This window comes from Nelumbo lutea, chromosome 1 (genome assembly GCF_056320005.1).
Source record: "Nelumbo lutea isolate HS-2025 chromosome 1, American lotus-T2T, whole genome shotgun sequence".
Classification (NCBI taxonomy): Eukaryota; Viridiplantae; Streptophyta; class Magnoliopsida; order Proteales; family Nelumbonaceae; genus Nelumbo; species Nelumbo lutea.
Window position 1 is genome coordinate 24727684 of NC_142684.1, and position 24350 is coordinate 24752033.

Sequence of the window (24350 nt, forward strand, 5' to 3'; positions counted from 1 at the left end):
CAGCCTTATCAGCATAGGTCTCCCCAGACCGACCCACCGACTGTAAACATTCTAAACTAACACGAGTCTCATTAAGTGTCCAGTTTAAGGGTATAACACAGAAATAACCACAAGAACATGAATCAAATATGTATTTTATTCATTTACAATAAACGTCAAAAGTACATCATTCTAATTGAAGCTAAGCGCATACAAAGACTGTCTCACAGCAGTAACTCCAGTAATCCTTCTAGAAGTCACCACTCATCACATAACCAGCTAGTGTGATAAACTGATAATGTTTCATAAATTCAGATTTGATTTCCGACCAACCTCCAAAACATTTGACACGTGGAAAACTAAGTGGGCCCATTACCTACCTTAGCCCCTGGCATAGGTTAAAATGGGATCCCGAATACCAGAACATCTACTTGAACCTTGTACCATAGATGTAGACAGGACAACCAAGGTTTTCAAATATCCTCAAACATTAATTTGAAATTAAAAAAAAAAATACGACGAGAAAAGTAAAATAGATCCCACCGATAGTCGAACCTAGGTCGCTGGATTCAAAGTCTAGAGTGCTAACCACTACACCACGGAACCAATTTGCTTGTCAATTTCAACGCAAACCTAATAAAGAATACACCCCACCGCATTATGGTGAATCATAAAACGGAAAAGTCAGAAGTTTTGAATTATTTACCATGCAATTAAGAAAACAACTAATTTATGCAACTCTTCAATTCTTCGCCCTATGAACATGATAGGCCCATGAAAGAAGCTAGCAAGCCCCAGAACCCGTACTGCCAAGAAACATAAAGAGTTCACAAACTTCTTGTCTACGATCTACTACAGCTTCTCTCTCAAGGTGAGAGCCATAAAAAAAAAAAAATAGCATGTAAGGCCTTTTCTTGTTATTAGTCTTCGTTGGTTTTAATCAAAAGAAAATTGAGTTATTTCGACTTTAATATATATTTTTGATTAAAAGCCACGCTGGGATGGTGGCGCAGTTGGCTAGCGTGTAGGTCTCATCGCTTGTGTTGAGCGATCCTGAGGTCGAGAGTTCGAGCCTCTCTCACCCCACGCGATTCCTTTTATTGTTCTTTTGCCTACCCAAAACCAAGGTTTAAAGGCTCGCCCAAAAACAATCCCCTTTCGCCTCTTCTCCTGTGACATTGCCCCAAACCCTTGTTTTTAAAGGATTGATTACCAAAATGTTCAAAGAAATCCTCTAGATTTTGTAGCCCATCAAGTACATTTATGTAATACTGAGATCTCTGGGACCTGAAAATTCTGGGTTATTCTGGCCAAGAGTTCTCAGTGCTTCATTAAAACATTAAAGCTACCTTGCCTTATTTGTGTAGACGTTAGATAAGAATTTCTATGCATTGTTTGAGGAAAGCCTTGGCATAAAACAAGTTATTATCATGCCTCTTTTATTTGTTTATTTATTTATTTATTTTTCCCGAAACAATGTTAGTCTAGACAATCTTATGCCTGCCCTTCTTGTACAACTTCAGGCGCGGAAATCCGACTCTTTTTTTTCTTTTTTTTTTTTTTTTGATATACATTGTAAAAAAGGCCCCCACTTCATGAAATAGAGTGAGTTATATAAGGCACAATATTAAACACAAGATGTGGTGGTATTAATAGCTGCTGATTAATGGAAAAATTAATAAGCAACTTCACCATTGAGAAACCAATACCGTGTGATTTTACAACAGCAAGCAAAAACTATTTCTTTTTTGTGTTTTTCCTCACTGACTTTCTACATGAATGTCGTTCTTACTCCGAGGGAACAATTTTCCCAACCCGCTTCGGCTCTTTTCAGAGGCAACTGCATGGTTTAGTGTCGGGGTGGATGATGGTTGCGACTCTCCGCTTTTTCCATTCATAGGAGGACCAGAGACATCCCCATCTATTTTTGAAGAATGACCTTCTGGTTTGGGTACATAGGCTTCATTTGAATGCAATTTCCATGACTCTCCAATTTTAGGAATAGGTGATCCACTGAGGTCCAGTGGTTTCTCAGAATCAATCAGGAAGTCCTCCAGAGTTGCTAGTGCTTTCAACTGCCTTCCAAGAGATGCAATGGTCTTCTGACATTCTGATAGTTTTCCAGCTGCCACTGCAAGCTCCTTTTCCTGTCATATACATAATTGAGACTAGTAAACAAACAAACAACCATGGAAATAAATAAGCTTCTCCTGAATAGGTTCATCTTAAGATACTAAAATGACCACTGTAGAGGCACCAACTAATCTGGACTTGAAAACATGGAACTATGTGCAGACTGCTTTCCAAAGTATGTACATCAAGAGAACAATAAAATGTGATCTAGAAGACTGACCTGCTTTGTCTTCAACTCATCGTTTGATTTTGATATTGAAGCTCTCCGAAGCTCAGCTTCATTTCTCTTTCCCAAGAGCTCATCCTCTAATTTCTTACACTTTGCTGCAACTTCAGCTGACAAAGCATGTTCCTTTTCGATTTCTGCTTCCAATGAACACACCTTTGTGCGCAAGGCCCAAACTTCTGCATCTGCACTTACAAGGCGTGACTCTACCAATTCTCTCTGTGTATTGGCAGCTTCTATTTTTACTTCGGCAGCTTGTTTCAAGTTGTTGGCCAGATCTAGCTGCCTCTGCAGCTCCACCAACTTCTCCTCAGCTTCCCACAGTTGATTCTGTGACATCTCAAGTTGGCCTTGACTCTCTGCTAGAGCCATATCTAATGCTGCTTTCTCCTCTTCCATTTTCTCTAATTTCTCTTCCAATTCAGCAGTCCGATGAATCATAGCTTCAAGCTCAGCCTTAATTGAGTTTTGTCCACTATCAATTTGGTCTGAAGCAGCTACTGGCTCAGGTCTTTCACTCTCTGTTTCAGGGAGTGCCGCAAGTCGCTCCATTTCAAGGAAATCATCCATGAGATCAATCTCTACAGAAGATGTGGTTAGGTTCCTACCGATGGCCTTATCTTGCTTGAATTGATCAAGCTCGGCAATTAGAGCAGATGCCCATGAGTCTGAGCAGCAGCTTGGTTCACAGTCATTAAGCTCCAAACTACTTATCTTACGGGTATCAGTCTCAACTCCAAGTAATCGCTCCCCACTATCTGATTGGCTGTCATTGAGTGATTCAACATAAATTGAAGAGGCAGCAACAGACTTGTGATCATTAGCTAAAGCTGCCTTACGAGATATTGCTCGTAGTCTACGACACTCAGCCTCAAGCCTAGCCACCTTCTTTATGCTTTCCAAATGCTGCTTGCTAGCTGATTCAGCTGTTTCTGTACTTAGGTCCCTTTCCAGAGTCCTAATTTCAAGCTCCTCAATTCGAGCAAGAAGCTGAAGTTTTAAGGCAGCATTTTCTTTCTCCGCAGCCTCAAGCTTCAACTGGATACCAGAATCAGAAGCAGCCTCAAGTTTTGCAGCTTCAACTTGGGTCTGGAGCTCAACAACTTGGTTCTCAAGCTCAAATTTTGCAGATTCCCATTCACTGGCTTTTTTCGCCACAGCTTCATGGATCTTTTGTTCTTGCTCCTCTCTTGCTTGGCGAAGTTGCCTGACACACTCCTTAAGTGCTCCATCAAGATGACCAACCCGATCTTCAAGGGATGAATTCTTCTGCACTGCAGCTTCCAATTGTTGCTTCAAAGACGCTACTTCTTTTTCTGCTTTTTCCCAACCTGGCATGTGAATCCATATAATTTTCATACAAAATATAAAGTAATACCCAAACAAGAAAAATCCCTTCTTACACAGGCAAAAGGAGAAAAACAAGATATGATTTCTTACCTGAGACAGCTTCTTCTGCAACCTTTGCATGCTGTTTCACCAAGTCTTCTTTTGCACTGATGTTTGAAAGAGCTGCTGCTAGTTTCTCAGTCAAACTTTTCACGCTGTCACTGACCTCCTCACTGCGATTTGTGACTTTGGAGGTGACTTCAGGAGATTGGACACTATGATTTGGAGATGCTCTTGATGCCTCCAGCTACATTATTAATGACAATAAATCATCAAACATGCTCTATCCACATAATCATGCAAAAGATTAATCCAATGTCATACAAACATATTAAACATAAATAGAAATATTTGATGTAATACACATTACTATTGCTTGATATAATGGTAAAATCTCGTGCTGATAAGCATGAGAAAAGAGGCTTGAGTGAGTTGGCCACTTTCTGCCAAAAAAAAATGTTAAAGGTTTAACTGGGACAACATCAGGAAATGGCCTTCTTTAATACATGATAGAAATATCCAATGAAGACAAACATAGAGAACCAAAAATTAATGTCATTAACATATGCAACCATATTTCCTACCACACTAGTGGCCCATGAGCCATGACCAAACTTTACATATCATGTGTTTCCCCAATCAGTGATGTTTGCATTGCATATTCCTTTTGTCTACCCAAGGTTTAACTTTCTTTTGTTTTTCATTTTTTACTCTACTCTTCAAATTTTCTAGATAGATATGAAATATTGGAAATTAAGCCACTTGATTCAAACTTCAACCCAGACAACCAACCATACGTTTACCATATACACAAACCATTTTCCACCCTTTTTTTCTAGGATAAGCCTACAAACCATTTGGAGTTGCTCTTAAAAACTCTCATTTCCAGTTCTGTCCTTCATAGTTCAGTCAGTCATCCATATTCGCTACACTCAATTTTTGAACATGTTGTTTCTTGATTGCCCAGCACACTAACCCTTTTTTTTTGTGAAGAAGAAGGTAAGGTAGATGTATTAAATAAGGGGAACGAACAACAAGCCAAGAGAGGAACCAGGCCCAACAAAGAGGACAGGCTACAGTTGGACAATCTAGACCACTGGAATTGCTATGGCCCAGCTCTTGGATGTACCAGATCATTAGTTTCTTGATCGATAACCAGATCTTTTACTTTTTTCCTTCGGTAACTGATCAACAACAAGACCAGTGGCTCAATCTTGACACACAACTTGGATTATCCAAACCACTGGATTAATATTGGATTAATCATTGTTTTGATATTGCCAGGCAATTTGGTAGCTAAATATTGGATTAATCATGGAAAACCACTTGCATGGTTAGATCATTAGTCTGCTCCTGAAACACAACTTAAGACAGCTCAAACCATTGGACTGATCTTAGCATATAGCTCAAATGCACCAAACATCGGTTTAATCTTGCCATAAATTTCAGCCATTACCAGATTGATCTTGGTATAGTACTTGAATGGCTTAGATCATTAGTTTGACCTTGGTGCACCACTTCAGAAACAGAAATCAATAGATTGGTTTCACACCATAGTCTAAGCATTACTGATCTGGCACACCAGACATATGGTAAGACTTAACAATGGAAAATGGAACACATGGCATTAGTTGAGCCAAGACCAAGAACAAGGGCAATACCCTAAAGAGGGAAAAGTTAAACAGGCAGGGCTAGGAACTAGGGTACTTGTGTACGAGTTCAAGTTGGATTGCACCCACCATGGAATTAGACAAAGAGGATGGATATACAACTGTCAAATGGCCAAATCCAGTTGGGCAGGGTAGACCCAGTCCCGACCCAACCAAAGTCATCAGCTAAAATTACTCTCCTTGTGTTCATCAAACAAAAATAATATGCATATAACTACTTTATTGTCTTGCTCCATTGTTAATATGCATTATAAACTACTATATCAACACATGTCCTTGACCATGGCATCGACTAAGCTCAAGAATCTTTGTTGACACAAATTCCTCTAGGAACCCTAGTTTATGCCTCGCATAAATAACATGATAAGACATTTCCTTTCTCTGGGAAGTTCTCTATCAATTGCCTAAAAAATAGCCTTGAAGGGACTTCACTGGAAAAAAGATATAGAACCCTAGGAGAGAGAATGAGAGAGAACTACAAATAGATAAAGGATGCAACACAGAGCTCAATGATGAGAGCAGAAGCTACCAATTTTTTCTTTTAATCAATATCACAATTTTATTAATGATCAAAAGGAAAGGGATTGTCATTGTGGAAACAACAAAAGAAATTAAGCTCACTCATCAGCTAGCATGAACTTGGGTGGTTGGGCTTCAAAACAGGTGTGTCTGTCTAGTGATTGGAAGGGAAATTGAAATTGACATTAAATTTTGACAAAGGTAGAAAATATAGGATTCACTATCTTCAGCCCACCACAGGCATGTGGTGGATTTGGGATCACTTTTGATGATAAAGTTTCGAAGGCACTAACTTATTACCAAGATTTCTTTAACCTCATCATATATGAGATATCCATTTGCATTTTAGCCCACCTACTCCAAAAACAAGTTATGTTTGGCCCCCCATTCTAAGTCAGAAAACATGTTTCCATTTTACCCTTGGATAACAATCTTGCCCATTGGCATTGCCTACTAACATGGGAAATGAGATAACAAGGGGATCAAGGGGACAGCTTTGATGGATCAGGAAACATTGCAAATAATAATTTTGGCATCTTCAAATCCTTGCTCCAAAAACTTGAGAGTCCTTTCAGACAGCTTAGGAAAGAATTGGAAGACCTAAACAAAAATAACCAAAGTTTATTTTCAAGCAGAACATACTCATGTTGTTTATTCTACTATTCTTGCATTTCTCACATGCTCTTTTTCACAGTTGTCGAGGCAACAAGGTGCCCATGGAAGGTTACCTTGCCAAGAGACTAGTTGTTTTTGTACAAAGCATCATATAAATTTACTATATTTTTATTGAGATTTAAATATTAAACGGGCATTATTACACTATATTCGTTTTGTGGGTTTATATATTTTCATAGTTCATATATGTTGTTGGATTGAAATATTTTATTTCTGCTGTTAGATTGCTGTCAACCTAAATTGCTGTCAGCACGTTTTTTTCTTTTATTTAAGATTTATTTTTAGGGTGGGCAGCCAGGGACCTTGTAATTTCTTTTTTTATTTGTTACATCATATTATTATAAAAGAGAAGCTGGGCGCCACCAGCCCAACTTTTTGACTCTCACACATCTTTCTTCCCCATCTCTTCTCCTCTCTCTTCTCTCAGAGCACAAATCTGGGCAATAGGAGTCGTTTTTTCTTCTGAATCATATCCATTCAACCCAGATTTCTGATTTCCTGAACAGCAAGGACAAGAAACCCTAATCGTCTTATCAGAACTACTTGTCATTTTTTTCTGGGTTCTTCTTCCTGCATAGCACCAAGGTAACCCTAGTAGGAGAAGGCCGATGCTGTGAAGCTTCTTTTCTCATTTTTTGGTTGATGCTGTGAAGGCTTAGTCATGGTTTTGCATCTTCATACAGGTGCTGTGCAGGGGTGTATGATCCCCTTTATCACAGGTATGAGCTGTGATTAATTGGTGTGTGAAGTGTGTAGTCCAATGGTGACTCTTTTCAATTTTTCTGGACTGTTAGTAGATTGCAGCAGTGTTCTCCTTATATATGAACTGGTCTGGACTGTTTACTTGCTGCCAGTAGACCTCCGCAGTGTGCACTTTATTTCAGAAGTAATTTGTGAGGTTTTGTGCCCTGAGTGTGACTGTGAGAGGTAGTATTTGTGTAATGACTGGTCCTGTACACCTGCAGCTTTTGGTTTTTACTTGTAGACCTGCTTTTGCCAATGGCAAATGATGATTCTGCCTCATTTGGGGTTCCATCAACCCATAGTACAGCTGGTATGGGGGCTGAAAGTATGATGTTTCCTCTGCCAATTACTCCTTTAAACGGGTATGGTTTTTACTTGTAGACCTGCTTTTGCCAATGGCAAATGATGATTCTGCCTCATTTGGGGTTCCATCAACCCATAGTACAGCTGGTATGGGGGCTGAAAGTATGATGTTTCCTATGCCAATTACTCCTTTAAACGGCCTGAACTACCTGGAGTGGGCTAAAGGTGTAAAACTTTATGTAACAGCAAGGGGAAAAGCTGGTTACATAAATGGAAGAGTGAAAGAATCCAAGAGTGGGACTGCTGAACATGATCCTTGGGACCAAGAAAACAGTATGGAGATGCCTGGCTTCTTGCATCCATGGAATCTAATATGAAGAATTTTATGTGGGCAAACATTATGAGTGAAATATGGGAACAGGCCAAAACCACCTATTCTGAGCAAAGGCACTATGACAAGATCTACCAATTACAAGTTGAATCCTCAACTTGTAAACAGGGGAACCGTGGATTGTCAGCCTATTATTCAGCCCTTACCTCAGTATGGAAGGAATTGGACCACTATCAGGCTATAGAATGGAAACATGATGATGATGCTAGAGCCTATAAAAAGTTGGCTTCTCAACAACAGGTTTTTGCCTTCTTGTTGGGACTAAACCCCGTATATGAACCACTTAGAGTTCAGATCTTAGGAAGTAAAGAGTTGCCTTCAATCCAAGAGGTGTATGCCCTTGTTCAGTTCGAGGTAAGTAGGCAGTGTGTGATGGTTACAACTGAGGGGGAGAAACAGGTAGCATTAACTGCAATGGGTGGTAATAATATGGGAAAGAAAAATGACTCTAAGAAAGTTGATGATAAGGACAAGTTAATGTGTACCCACTGTCAACGTTCAAGACATACACGTGACACATGCTGGGAGATCCATGGGAGGCCAAAGTGGGCTGTAAAGAACCAAGAACAGGGTAAGGCACAGGGTCAAAAGAAGCCTAATATAGCACACAATACAGCAAATGTGGCAACCCACTCAGTCTACTAGGGTGTCAACAGATACTACTCAGGAGCACTTCACTAGTTCTGACCCCAAGGAAGATATCATGAACTCCATCCATAGTCATTTGGAATCGTAAGGTAGGGCCTTGCGCCAAATGGGCAGTTTAGCTACTGATAACCCTTCTACTTCATTTGCGTCTACATCAGGTAATGCAACCTCTGCCTTTCATGTCTCCACTGCCATTGACTCCCCCTGGATCATTGACTCAGGGGCATCTAATCACATGATTGGTAAGCCAAACCTATTCCAGTCTTATAACCTTTTGTCAGGAAGGGATAAGGTGAGACTTGCAGATGGATCATTCTCCTCCATTGTAGGCCAAGGATCAATATCCCTCCCCCATGGACTTAACTTAAATAATGTTTTGCGTGTTCCTCAGCTTCCCATCAATCTTCTTTCTATTAGTAGCATCACAAACTCATTAAACTGCAATGTAACCCTTTTTCCTAATTCATGTGTTTTCTAGGATCTAACTTCTAGGAGGACGATTGGTAGAGGAAGCTTAGTGGATGGTCTCTATACTCTCAACAAGAAGGCTGGTTTCTTGTTGTCATCTTCAAAGTCGCATAGTCAGTCAAACAAGAGTTAATTTTTTTGTGGCATAATCGATTAGGTCATGTTTTCTTTTGAAATAGTGAAGTCTATGTTTCCTATTTTATTTAAATCCTATTTAGTATCAGATTTCCATTGTCAAACGTGTTAGTTGAGTAAGCAATGTAGAACAATATTTCATTCAAGTAATAAAAGATACAGTTTTCCTTTCCATATTGTGTATTCTAATGTGTGGGGGCCTATCACAATAACTTCGGAGGGTAGGTATAAATATTGTATCACATTGATTGATGATCTCCCATTATACATGGGTATTTCCCATGCATAGCAAAGACGAAGTCCCAAAGATCGTGAGAGATTTCCAAAGGATATAGTGTTTATACAGTTTCATGTTGAAATTCAAATCTTTCAATTAAACAATGCGAAGGAATATTTCCATGGGGTGCTCAATAAGTTCTTTGCTTATCATGGATCCATTCATAGGAGCTTGTGTGCCAGAACACCGCAACAAAACAATGTTACATAAAGAAAGAACATACACCTCCTTGAGGTAGCCCGAGGGAAGATGCTACATTTGAATGTTCCTAAATGTTTTTGGGTTGAGGTTGTACTTGTTGTTGCTTATGTCATAAACCGCATGCCATCCAGAATATTAAACTATAAGGCCCCTCATTAGTTATTGTTCCCTCAGTCTCCTTTATTTTCAATTTCCATGAGGGTGTTTGGTTGTCATGCTTTTGTCCATGATTTATCTCCGTCCCATGGTAAGTTGGATACTCGGTCTATTCCTTGTATCTTTCTGGGGCACCTCCTCAAGAAAGAGTTATCGATGCTTTGATCCTGTGGGTCATAAGTTCTTTGTCTCCATAGCTGTCTCGTTCTTTGAGTCTGAACCTTCCCTGCTTCTCCTCAGGGGGAGAGTAATGTGGAAGAGGACAAGCAGGTCCGTGTCCAGGTCCGTCAAGTCTCTTATGCCTTCTATTTCAAATCCTACTCCTTTTTGTGCCTTCCAACGTAAACACCTTAGAGATCAGCAATGTGACAAAGATGTGGAGCCACCAAACACTCAGCAACCAACACCGTCAGATTCCCAAGAGGTAAGTCCAACACCTTTTATTTCACCTGTTGATACCGTGGCTCCCATTTCGATTGTGGATGACCTTGACATTCCTATTGCTCACAGAAAGGGAGTCAGGTCATGTACTACCAAACAACCCATTACCTAGTATGTTTCCTATGACCACATTTCCCCCTCTCACTGTGCCTTCCTATTTACAATTGATAACATCCCCATACCCAGAAATGTGGCAAAGGCTTTAAAATATCATGATAGACAAATGCCATGAAGGAGGAGATTAATGCCCTCCATAAGAATCAAACTTGAGAGTTGGTGGATCTTCCAAAAGGGAAAGACCAAGTGGAGTGTAAGTGGGTGTTTACAGTGAAACACAAGGCAAACGGGATAGTTGAAAGGTACAAAGCAAGGCTGGTAGCTAAAGGATTACACTCAAGTCTATGGTGTTGACTATGATAAGATGTTTGCTCTAATAGCTAAGATGAACTCAACTCGAGTTCTTTTATCATTAGCTGCAAACCTTGACTAGGAATTGCATCAACCGGATATAAAGAATGCCTTTTAAAATGGTGATCTGAAGGAGGAGGTGTATAAGGTTCAACCCCCAGGTTTTTGTGCCAAAGGAAGTGAAAATAAGGTGTGCAAGCTAAGAAAGTCCCTCTATGGCTTCAAACAATCTCCTAGAGCATGGTTCACTAAATTTCGTATCGCGATTCAGCAAGTAGGGTTCAAACAATGTCAGTCTGATGTCTGATCACACTCTCTTTGTGAAGATATGTCAGGAACAAGTGGTTGTGTTGATAGTGTACGTGGATGATATCATCATTACAGGAAACTGGAGCACAGAAATACAAAAGTTGAAAGAATTCCTTGCCTCTCAATTTGAAGTGAAAGATCGGGGTCCCCTAAAGTACTTTCTAGGAATTGAAGTTGCCCGCTCAAAAAGGGGCATCTTCATTTCTTAGAAATATATCCTAGACCTGTTAAAAAGCGCACCTAGGTGCACAATGAGGCGCATTTTGGGGTATGCACCTCGCCCAGGTCCAAGGTGCACCCCTTTCAAAAGCCACACGCCTGGTGTGCCTAGGCATGTGCCTTGCACCTCAGCCCAGGCATGGTACAAAGGCAACTCATAGAATCAAGAATGCAATGTGTTTTACATCACATTAGCTACTTGAAGCAATGCAATTAAGGAAAAAAAAAAAAGAGATTGTGGGTTTTACATGCTTGAAAATGCTTTATATGTTTGCTTTTATTTTTTAATTTTCATTTGAATACGCTTTACATGTTATGTTTATGTATTTTAATTTTAGATAATAAGTTTTTTAAAACATTTATTTTAAAATTTAAGTTTATATTTTTTATAAACATTATGTTTAATATTTTTTATTTTTTTCATTTTATTAAATTTTTTGGAATATTTTTTAATTTTCTAACTTTTTTTATTTTTTAGCTTTTTTTTGTAATTTTGTGCCTTGCTTAAAAAGGCGTGCGCCTCGCCTTGCGCCTTGCGCCTCAGGCGCAAATTGGACCTTGCGCTTTTAAAACACTGGGACAAACAAGTTAGGTGCAAATCCAACAACCCCTACGGATGTTGATCATAAACAGGGAGATTGTGATGGTGAACCACTAGAAGATGTGAAACAGTTCCAAAGATTAGTGGAAAGGTTGTTTTATTTGTCCATGACACGTCCAGACATTGCTTATTCACTTGGGGTCCTGAGCCAATTCATGCATTCCCCTAAGAGACCACACATGGAGGTAGCAAAGAGGATTCTTAGGTATTTGAAGAAGTATCCAAGAACAGAGTTGTTATTCAGCAAACATAATCATCTAGGAGTGGAAGTCTATACAGATGTTGACTGGGCAGGTGTTGTGGATGATAGAAAGTCCACAAGTGGGTACTGTACTTTTGTAGGAGGAAATCTAGTGACCTGGATAAGTACGAAACAAAGTGTAGTAACGTAGTTGCAAGGTCAAGTGCTAAAGCGGAGTATAGGGCTATGGCACATGGGGTGGCTAAAGTTATTTGGTTGAAGAACCTTTTAGGGGAACTTGGGGTTATTGTTCATAATCCAATGTCCCTCTACTGTGACAATAAAGCAGGTATCAATATTTCTAGCAATCTTGTCCTACATGATAGGACCAAGCACATTGAAGTGGATAAACACTTCATAAGAGAAAAATTGGAAAAGGGAAAAATTTGTACTCCTTATGTCAAATCCAAGGAGCAACTTGCTGATGTTATCACAAAAGGGCTTCCATACTTGCGGCACAATGAACTGTGTAACAAGTTGGGCATGATAGATAATTAGATACATTCAACCCAACTTGAGGGGGAGTGTTGTTGGATTGAAGTGTTTTATTTCTGCTGTTAGATTGTTGTCAGCATGTTCTTTTCTTTTATTTAAGTTATATTTTTAGGGTGGGCCACCAGGGACCTACTTGTAATTTCCTATTTTATTTGTTACATCATATTATTATAAAAGAGAAGTTAGGCGCCACCAGTCCAACTTTTTGACTCTCACGCATCTTTCTTCCCCAATCCAACAACAATATACTAGTTTGTTTTTATTATTTTCATATTTGTTATTCTATTAACAATAAAGAAAGTAGACACCATGTTGAATCCCTGAAGAAAAAAGCATTGTTCTCTTTTTATTCTTTTCTTATGTTCTCTTATTTTCTTCTTATTCAGGGATAAAAACAAGGGCTCAGCCCCTATATTTTCTGAGTTTTATTTTCTTTATTTTCTTTACATGAATATGTTGATTTGCTATGTATTGATATGAATTTTAAACTGATTTGGTGAAGATTATCAGTAACTATTCCTGTTCCCATCATTCTTGATTCATTCCTTTCATTATGAAAACAATATCAAATAAAAGTGCTTGTGAGCTTATTCTTAGACAGAAAATATCACATAGTTCAATAATAGAATCATTGAGGATTGACAACTACATAGTACATACATTTTAAATTGTTGCTTGAGCCTTGAAGATGCTTATTACTCCTTATCTAAGATTATCACAAAAGGGATGCTATGTCTCATGCTCAGATGTAATTATTTATTAAGGGGATAGACATTATGATTCAGCCTACCAGTGGGAAACCATAAACCATGTAGATACATTATTTTTCTTTATTTTTACTAGTAACACGTTATTTTTCTTAAATAACAATAAAGCTTTGTTACCAATCCAAAAAAAAAGATTACCAAAAAGGGATCATTACATGGTGCAATAGGAAAGTCTCAGGCTGACAAGCATGAGAATGTGGGTTCAAGTCTGAGAGAAGCTACTTTGTGAGAAAACACCATAGATTAGGTCCACCATATCCAGTCCTCTGCTCCCAAACTTCCAGATAGCTGAGACGAACATTGCATAAGGGTGATATCCCATATTCGCTATTGATCCAAAAAGTATCCTATGTTCATCTAGAGTTGGGCAATGCAATCAGAAATTTATCCTCTTTCTCATAGTTTCTGTATGATCCAAAAAGTCAACAATTACACAGACAATCCAGGAAATCAGCAAACTGATATCAGTTTATCCTCTTTCTCATAGTTTCTGTATTAAATCATAAAAATTCAAGTAACCTTAACATTGAATCTGTAACAACATCAATAGTTTCCCAGTAATTTTTAGTAAATATGTAAAGTCAAATGCCCTTCTCAGAGAGTGGTCTCTAAATGATTTTCTCTTCATTTTGATAATAAATTGTATCCAAGAATCGGCAGGAACTCCTTTATATTAATAGAAACTTCAGAAAGTCCACAATTTCTAAACCTACGTATAGTTTTTACTGTGTTTTAATTGAACTTAAGCACAGTCGATATTTCTTTTTAGAATCAGATAACATGCAAACTACGTCACAGTGATTTAATGAGAGATAAGAAGAGGATTACTAGTTCATGTTGTTGTTTGGTTATCGGATGAGAGTCGGGAGGAGCGCTTCCCAGATAATTCACATTCCAGACAACCCAAGATCTTATAATGTACAATTGTACAGCTAAAAATGAGGGGAGGGGGGGAAGAAAAAAAAAAACAAGAGAGAAAAAAGAAGGAAATAGAAAACAAGAGAGAATTAGAACTCCAGGAATCAAAAATAAGACCTACCTGATCATCGGAATATCTTTCAGAATGAGAAGATATTGATCCCGAACTTTCCGTTTCACCTGGACTCTTCTCAGAAGACTTCCTCCTCCATAACCAGCTCCGGCGATCCATCCCCCAATCTAATGATGCAGAGCCACTTTAGAACTTCACAAAGACATCATTTGAGCATACATTCCTACCATTCTTCGAAAGATAACTAGCAAACACCATCAAATCGAAAGCAACGAAATGCCAATATATATTCTTCAAAGGAATCAAAACTGAAGAATACTAGAACCGGAAAATGTAATCATCAACAAAAACCCAGTTGAAGAAAAGCAAAAATATCCACTTAATAGAACTCCAAGCAACGTCAATCAAACCCTAAAACTAAGAAATCCGTTCCCTCATCCACAACCTCAACTATTCAATAAAAAAGGAGCTGCTGCTCATTATTCTCTCAGCTTTGCTTCAAATCCACCATAGAAACAACCTCCAACAGCAATATAATCTTTCTAAACCCAAAAAAGTTTCCAAAAAGATAATAAAACAAAAAAATATATCAAGACGAAGATAAAAAAAGGGAGAGATAAATATGAAACCAAACACCCGGAATGGTGGCTCAAAACCCTTTACATCGTAAATCATTGACAACCCATTAGTCGAAAAAGAAAAATGAGAATTTATCATCCAAACCAACCTACCAAATCTCAAAAACAAAAAATTGATAAAGAAATAAAATTGAAATTAAGAAAGTATCGATTGTCAACCAAGTAGACACACCTCGGATGCTCGAAGAAACTCAGAAATCATGAATACCGAGTTCAGAAACTCCAAAAACTGGACTACCCATAAAAAAAATAACAATAAATAAAAAAAATAAGAGGCTAAAATAAGTGGATAAGAAAAAGTAAAAATCAGTAAGAAACCAGACCCAAATCAAATACCTTGGAGGCTTTGACTGGGGACCAACCCAAACCTACGATCGAAGGAAACCAACTAAAATAATTCAGAATAGAAGATTGTTGCAGAATATAAAAACCATTAAAACTCTGCAAAAATCTGTGGAATGTCAGTAAAGACGCAGATGAAGGAGGAACGAAAATGGCATATTTTCAATTAATTTTACCTTTGTTTTCAAATGCAAAGAGGGAAGAGCATGTGACTTAGGATGACTCAAGAAGCTGTTAAACAAAACTTTTCAGACTTTTTTTTTCTCTTTTTCAAACGCAGCTTCCCTTATTGGCTTATTCCCGCCCATGGAGGAAGGGCTGCTCTACTGCCCTTAACAATTTAATACTTTTATTTTATAAATTTCTATATATTTCAGTGAAGCTCTCGCTCTCTCTCCCCCTTTTCCGTCGTCTCTCTTCGGGAAGCTCCTCACTCAACTCAAGTCCTCCCTCCCCTCCCTCTCTCTCTCTCCCTCCGTGTCTCAGCTTTTTTACTGTTGATAGTTTGTGTAGATAGTTAATGCAGTTAGAGAGAGAAAACGGAGAGATAATAAAAGAACGAAAATATTTACGGAGAAGTACGGATACATCCGATACAGAATTCTGAATTCCAGCCCTCTTATTACTATTCCTTTCTTTTTATAAACCACATTCTGTCCGTCAATTTAACATTAATTTACGGTCAGGATGCATTCTTCCTGTGTTTTGAGACTATAAAAATCTAGGTTAATTGATCATTCTCCCAAATATTTATTTGGAGTAATTCGTTTGCCCTCCATCTCAGTTGTTATTACACTTTTGTCCTTTTCTTTTGTTTCTTATCGTAGAAATTCATGCTAACTGTCAGGGTTTGTAACTGGTAAGATGACCCCAACTCAATCACAGCTGTGAGGAGGACGACCAAGAAAGCATTTTCGACCATCCATTTGATGTGGGTCCATGCTCCATTGCATGCCTCCACGTGTACAATTGAGTTGATGGATCGATGGAAGACTCTTCTTATGGTATATCCGACGTGTACCCAGTTCTCCCGGCCGCTGGAATGTTTTAAATGCATCACAGTTCACGGTTTACAGATAGGCCCATTTGAGACTTATCTGTACTTTTTGATTCTCTGCGTAACCGATGCAATCAATGTAGGTACATTTAATATTTCGATGGCTGATGCTTGCTACAAGACTGGGACCTACATGATTCCCTGCAGCCTGCAATAAGAACTGTTGGATCGTTTTTATGTTCAGCATAATTGAACTATTGTAATTAGTGTAGACTTTGGACCATGGCATTGGCCCAACAAGTGGGTCCATCTGAAATATCATCAAGACCGTTGATCAAGGTAGCATGTCAAAAAGTCAAATTAACATATCAAGGGTTGCCAACAAGTTGGGTTCGTGAAGATCCATTTGTACCCTGACCTTGACTATGACTATAATCGTCAGTCATGTATTGTCTGATTTTGAATTCGGATTTGATCCAGTGAAACAAATCCAAAGTTGATCCGTTTATAATTAGATTCGATATCAATCCATCGAAAGTGAATCCAATTTGTCTTTGAAAAAGAAATGTAATATTAAAGTTATTTATAGTCTATTATATTAATGATATAAGGTTTTTGACTTATTTTAATTTAATTTTATCAATGGAGTATAATATCTAAATCTGCCAATCCCATCGCAGCCCATTTTGAATCCAATGGATAAGATTTAATTTATATCCAAATCTCTACAAAACAAATTTCGATCTTGATATTTCCTAACTGAAACTGACGCATTTGCAACTCTATGCTGCATTTTTATTTGCATTATACAAATACTTCCATGGAAGTGTAAATGAAAAAAAAATGTAAATTTTTGTTTAATTTTGTTTTAGGTTTTATTTTGTCTTAATTTTTTTCATTTGTACTGCAATAAACGAAATGAGCTAAAATTTGAAACAAAAATATGTTAGAATTTACATTCAAATCATTTGCACTGTCATAATTTTGCATCAGTAGAGATTTATTTACATTGTAATCAAATACAGCCTTAGGTTCATTATTGGCTTTGACTTAATATTGAATGATAATAAAACTAAATTCCATTGCATACAAATAAAAGAAGTGTCCCATATTCATTCGGGTTTGACTATGATATGAAAAAGATATGATATCTGAAAAACTTCTGATCAATCAACTGGAATCATAAACATATCAGGTGTTATTCGTCAAAATTCAGGGGTGGATTTTGATTGGTCAAAACTCTCTTCATACCATATCTTTTTTACATCATAGATTTTCCCTATTCATTAATTAGGTTATAGGTTCTTAATATCACAAGTTTTGCAGCACATTAATATCTTATGTTCTAAAACACATTACACTTTGAGATGTTCAATAAATATTGATTTTAATATATTTTGACAAAAAAAAATATTTATATTTTAAGTTCACTGTTTCAAATCAAACTATAAATTCACATCTGCGCCACAAAGTACCCCATGTGCACAACTGAGCGAGCATTGGAATCATCTTCGGTATTTGTTATTGGGAGATATTCCCAACGCACGGTTTGGATGTCTTGGATTCTCCATCTTGTATTATGAGATATAGAACTATGGATAGGATACGGGAAGAGAAAGTTAATAAGAAATTTGGGTTCTCCAAATCCTATCATTCCAAATACACGACAATGTGTAGGTCCAAGTTGGAACCAAGTATACTGGATGTAAATTTTATGGAACCAATATCATACTAGTCGGGCATCCGGGTAAATGGATATCCATTACCACCGTACCGTACCGTACCCATATCCGACTCCATCTCAGGATTAATCACATTCGGTACCAATCAATGGTTAAACGTGACCATCATTGAACTGTAAGCTCATCAATCAAATCGGGTCCAACTCACGTTATCATTTATCAACCTCCTACGCAACTAGGAAGGATCACAATTCATAATTACATTAAACGACATTCGTCTTGCCCAAGTAGCTATCAACCCGTGATTGACTACACGAACGTCCATAACCCTCCAAGTTTCCAATCCTAAAAAAATCCCACTTGAGAGGTGAGAGTTGAGAGTGGAGAGAGAAATTCTTGGGTTAATCTCTTCTCTCCCAGTCTCCCACTTTGAGTCCTTGATCCTCATTTTGATCCTCGGAAGGTTGGGTCGGTCGTCCTTTTATATGGAATTCTGGGGCATCCAGCTATTAAAAGGGTTGTCATTTTTGTTAATTCTAAAGACTCCGAGGGGCATATTTCGTAGGAAGCAAAAAAAAGGTTCGCTCTCGTTTTCGTTAAATGTGGTTTGATTGTTTTTTAAGCATAATTGGGGGTTGTTGTCCGAGTCCCTACTTTTGTTATTTTTACCTTTCAATTGATGACGATGTGTATGGACTACCAACCCAACCCATTGTAGGACCCACCATTGCTCAAAAGTTCTCAGATACACCGTCCATCAGTTGCAATTTGGATTTAACTTTCACACCTCAATCTCAACAAAATGCATATATGGAATATGGTCTGAGTTTCAAACTCAAAATTTGATAATATCAATAAATTTTCATATTTTTATAAGGTCTTTTATATTTTTGTTTTATAAATTTTGATAAAATTAGCAAATGATTAAATGTAAAATTAAACTTATCTTTAATTATCTTAGAAATAAGAGGTTTAAAAGCAGAGTAAATTAAAGATTAGGAATGAGCAAATGGACCAGTTCTACTTGGAGTTGATTGAAAATGGACATTAAACTATCCTTGGTAAGGCTGGTTCCAACCAGTTTTTCGGTAGGCGTTGGCTCCAAATTTTAAGAATTGACCGCTGCTTGTGCTAAGCTCTAGGGTTTTAGAGTTTACTCTATCTGAACCAATCTAGAGAACCGACCTTGTTTTGGTGGAATTAACTTGAGTGTAATTTGAATGATGGATTATGTGTTAATTGTATTGTATTGTTTAGGTTGATTGTAAATTGTATACTATTTGCATTGGGATTGCATTTTACTAAACTGTCAAATGTGTAAGAAGCTGGTTTATGAATTTATAATGATTATGTGATATTCAAGGGCGGAGTCAGGAATTTTTTATAAAAGGGGGTCAAAATTTTTGGATGGGCCATAGGGAGGGGGACAACCCAAGGTTTAAAATTTTGTCATGTATTGGTCCGTATCAATTGATATGTATCGTATCTTAAGGTTTTCGACACGGGGAATGGTTTGAAATCAATCGTATCATTCCTTTTTATTGTGCCAGAGGCGTATCGACGTCGTATTAGTATTGTATCGGTGAGTTTCGATCGTGTACCGGCTAGCGTATTGGCCGATACACAATGATTTTACTGTTGTTAAAACACAAATAGAAGTGATTTCGAAAAAGGGCTTCTAAACCCATTTAAGAAGCCCTCTTTCTTTCCCAAACCCGTCAAAAAGCCTTTTAACCTTTCTAAAGACTTAAATCTTGTAAAAATTTGCCAAAAACATTTATAAATTTGCAAGATGCCAAGATTCAATAAGTTTTTCAAGGTTGATTAAAATGGAGTGAAAATAAATATGTTTTTTCAATTTTTTTTTTTTACATTTTTAGCCAATGTTAGAAAAGATAAGGGGAAAGAAAGTGGTTTGCCCCTGACCCTTTGGCAAGCTCGCTCGCTCGCTCGCCTTCACTTTGACAAGACCCCCCTTTTAACAAATGTTATGCATTTTTATTTTTTTTAATATAAAATATTTTTATTAAAGATAAAGAAAAAAAATGAAATCCCCCCTTCCTCCTTCCTCCTTCCTCCTTCCTCCTCTTAAAGAAGCTTACGCCTCTTGCGTTCTGAATTATGCTTCATGCCTCTAGGTAGTGGAACACCTCTGTGTTTTAAAACATTGAATCATTGATATTTATTTTTATTTTTTAATTTTAGTTTACTTTTAGAATAAAATATGCAAAATAATTATTTCATCTATTATGTCTATAAATCCATTCAATTTTTTGTTACATATTTACTTTTCTTAATTTTAATTTAATTTTTAGAATAAAACATGCAAAATAATTATTTGAATAAAAATAAATAATTATTTAGTTTTTAGAAAATTAGAATAAAACGTGCAAAATAATTACTTGATCTATTATGTTCATAATTAGATAGTATGTTTCTGTTCTTGATCTCCCATTTATTGATTATAATATGTTTTTTTTTTCATAAAACCAACTAAAACATGCTATTTTTATGCATAAATAGCTCATTTATGTCTTATACTTAGTGATATTGATGTTTATTTATGATTTATTAGAGTATTTATAGCATTTCCATGTGTTTCCATGCATATCTTAATTTTTTGTCCGTATCCAAGGTATATCCCGATACGTCTCTTAAATTTGCCTTTCCGATACACATAGTGTTTCCAATACTTTAAACCTTGGGACAACCATTGGGTGGGAAGTGAGGGAAGGAAACTCATAGAAAATTGTATTAAGTGTGAGGATTTTTGGACCATAAGGGGGGCCATGGCTCCCTTGGGTCCCCCCTAGTGATATTATTTAGATTGTTTATGGATTGTGTTTTATTTTCTTTGGGATTGAATTACCATATGGATTTGAAATGTGAAATGCTTATGATAGATTGTTATCCAAACTCAATTTTGAAAGGGAAAAAAAAGCAATATATTATTATTAATTTTTTTTAAAGAATAGGTTCCATGGGTTTGGAAATGCCAAAGTTAGAACTGACATTGAAATCGAATTTGATAGGATAGGTTCTAGTTCCAAAAACCTAAAAATGACCCCTACAAGATAGGTTCTACGTTTTGCCTTGGAACCAAATCAAATTGATCCATGCCCACCTCTACATTGGATTGGTGAGATAACTCAATGTGACATTTTCCATTACTTTGATTTAATAATTCATAACAAAGGAAAAACTGAAGAAGATGTCACTCGCGGAATTAGAGCAAGATGGGCAAAATGGAGGGAAGCAATAGCATCCAAAGTTTTATATAATAAGCAGATATCACCATTGCTAGGAGGAAAGTTCTATAAAACAATTGTGAGGCTAGTCTTATTGTATATATGGAGTGTTTAAGAAAGAACGTTTCCACAAAATGTGTGGCAAAATTGCAACTACTTAAATGGATGAGAGATAAAACTATAAAGGGCAAGGTTAGAAATGATGTTATTGGAAGGAACTTAAGAATAGTTCCAATGGGTGATAAAATGTGAGAAAATAGATTGAGATGGTTTGGCCAAATGCATAGAAATATAGGATATCATTGCATTACTATTAGAAAAAGTGAATTGTTACAAATTGAAAGGGTTAAAATGGCTAAGGGCAAACCAAACAGGAATTAGATGAAAGTAATAAGAAATTATTTAAGAGCCCATAATTTAAGACACTGAATAAAACAAAATGGCAACACATGATTCATGTAGCTGCCTGATATATTTGGAACAAGGCTTAGATGACAACGATGATATGGTTTATTTTTCCAGGTTTGAAATAAAAACCCAAAAAATTCAGACAAAGTAAATGATTAAATCCCAAATTATTAAAAGAAGAATACAATTTACCAAAAGGTTTCAAGACTTCATTTATGCCCTGTTCGTTTTTCGGTAAATGCACTTACTCGAGTAAGTGTTTCCGAGGAAAGACTTACCCGGGTAAGTGCATTTACCCATGTTCTTTTATTTCCCATGTAAATAAGGCAATGTCCATCTTAACCATAAGAATTCTATTATTAAAAGAGGCATTTTTGTCCCATCTAAGTATTGACAACTTTCCCCTAGATGGAAAAGTTAATTTACCTACTTAGGAGATGGATATCACTTACCCAATTAAGTGATACCCAGGAAAATAAACTTTCGTTGGTCCTCACATAAATCTGAAAATGAACATGGGTTTCTTGATCAATGGGAATCAAAACCCCATTGACCAACTTTCCCTCCTCTCAAAATCCAAAAAAGATAAAAAAAAAGCCCCACTTAAGTTAATTTTAAGAAGTCTCAACGAAATTTAAAGCCATTATTAACCTTTCCATGAGATTCTCCACCTCATATGTGTTAAAGCAACTCGACTGAATAACTTAATAAAATGAGCTCTTCAGTCTAGCCGTTTCAACTGTTATCGGATAAGAAGCATAAATAATTGAGGCTTCCAAAACTCAACTAAGAGATTAATTGGGCCAAAGATTAATTTTTAGAATAAGTGCGAAGGTATGTGTATTGCATGTGATATTTTATAGCGAGCAAAATTAAAATTTGAAGATAAGAGATCCACCTTATAAAGTCAATGTCCCATCAATAATTTCAATATACAAAAATTGTATATCAAAAATTTCATCCCATGCAAATTTTTTATTTATCGGGAGAATGATTGTTCAATACACCTTAAAATCTTTTAGTCCCACCGTACAGTTGGGGTAGGTGCCAACTTAGAATTGATGTCAATACACGGGTGGATATTGGTGTTTTAGTGTGGGAGCATTTATCATTTTGAATTATATAGGGTTACCTAGAATTCAAAATTCTCTTATTTATTTTGATGGCAATTTATCAGCAGAGATGTCTTAAAAGGTTTTAACATTTATGAATTTAACTGCAAAAAGAAGATAATCTTTAAAATAAGGAATGCTAAATGCAGCTTAAAACTTTTAAAACAGTTGAAATCACCTGACTTTCTGAATTTAATATAGGGGTAATTACCTGTGTATAAATAATTTGATGTTTGAGAATTATATCCTAAAATTCTCTTATTTATTTTGATGGCAATTTATCAGCAGAGATGTCTTAAAAGGTTTTAACATTTATGAATTTAACTGCAAAAAGAAGATAATCTTTAAAATAAGGAATGCTAAATGCAGCTTAAAACTTTTAAAACAGTTGAAATCACCTGACTTTCTGAATTTAATATAGGGGTAATTACCTGTGTATAAATAATTTGATGTTTGAGAATTATATCCTATAGTTTCAAATGTTATATATGGTCCCACATGATTCAAATATGTCTATTAATTAAATGTTTAGAGCTATTTATAGCTATTATTAATTCTTTTTTTTTTTTGTAATTTCAAGTTTACTCTTATTTTGGAAACACTTGATCTTCTTCAAACTTCTCAATCAAAACCTCAAGACTCTCCGCGAATGAATTGAAGCTTTTTGGCGTGGTGTATATGGTCCCCACACCCCGCCCGAGATATCCTCCCCATATTCCTACGAAACTTATGGTACAACTCTACTATCCTCTTAATCAACACATCGCTCCACTGTATTTGTTTCATCTCGATGTCGATGACGACGATGTCATCCACCACAAAGATGCAGAAGACACGGTGTAGTGCTTACTGCTGAGGGGGTAATTGGCTAAATTTAGCCATTTAGGTCTATCAATGATACCAAAGAATCTAACTCCCCATTCTACATCATATCTGATTATCTCACATTTGAATGATCTATTTATATAATCCATTCAGATTTGGATGTTGCAATCTATATCAGATTAATAATTGGATTGGATTCAAATTTGATCCTATCCGATCCGATTAAAATGCATATCAGATTATATTATAATATTTATTAATTTTAATATATAAATTTTATATAATTGTATTTAAAATTATAAATATTTATTCTATATATTATAATAGATGAATTTTTATGTATAATAAATTTAGTATGTTATATTTATATTAATTTATTATATATAAAAGTTAAAAAATAAATAAAATTTTAAATTTTTTGGTATTTTAGAAAATTTATAGTAGAGTTGGATTTAAATTCAAATCTGAGTTTTTAATTCCTGGGTTTCGAATCAAATTCAGATGTACATTTCAATAATATGATTGAATGCGGATTTTGCTGCATCTGATCAGAGTCCGATCCGATTACAGCCCTAGCTAAATTTGGGTAGGGCTGTCAATAGATTGGATATTGGCCTAACCCGACATGGTCCAATATAAGCCCATTACATATGGATCAAGTCCAATCCAGTTCAATAAATACTTTGAATCATTTTGGACTGATCTAATTCAA

The 24350-nt window shown here is 36.5% G+C and overlaps 1 protein-coding gene across 3 annotated transcripts; it reads right to left on the minus strand.

The window, feature by feature from the left end:
• Window positions 1–1606: 1606 nt before the first annotated feature.
• On the minus strand, window positions 1607–15977 carry LOC148873988 (filament-like plant protein). 3 transcript variants are annotated; one of them, XM_088965552.1, is made up of 6 exons: window positions 15361–15460; window positions 15197–15253; window positions 14435–14553; window positions 3779–3974; window positions 2333–3669; window positions 1607–2126 (listed from the first exon to the last, which is right to left on the minus strand). In XM_088965552.1, exons 3-6 carry the CDS (start codon window positions 14543–14545, stop codon window positions 1740–1742), a joined length of 2031 nt encoding a protein of 676 aa, XP_088821678.1. In that variant the 5' UTR covers window positions 14546–14553; window positions 15197–15253; window positions 15361–15460; the 3' UTR covers window positions 1607–1739. The 3 variants fall into 3 exon arrangements, with proteins under 3 accessions (XP_088821678.1, XP_088821677.1, XP_088821679.1); XM_088965551.1 differs by lacking the exons at window positions 15197–15253; window positions 15361–15460 and adding an exon at window positions 15543–15977; XM_088965553.1 differs by lacking the exon at window positions 15197–15253 and having other exon boundaries at window positions 15361–15419.
• Between the last annotated feature and the right edge of the window lie 8373 nt (window positions 15978–24350).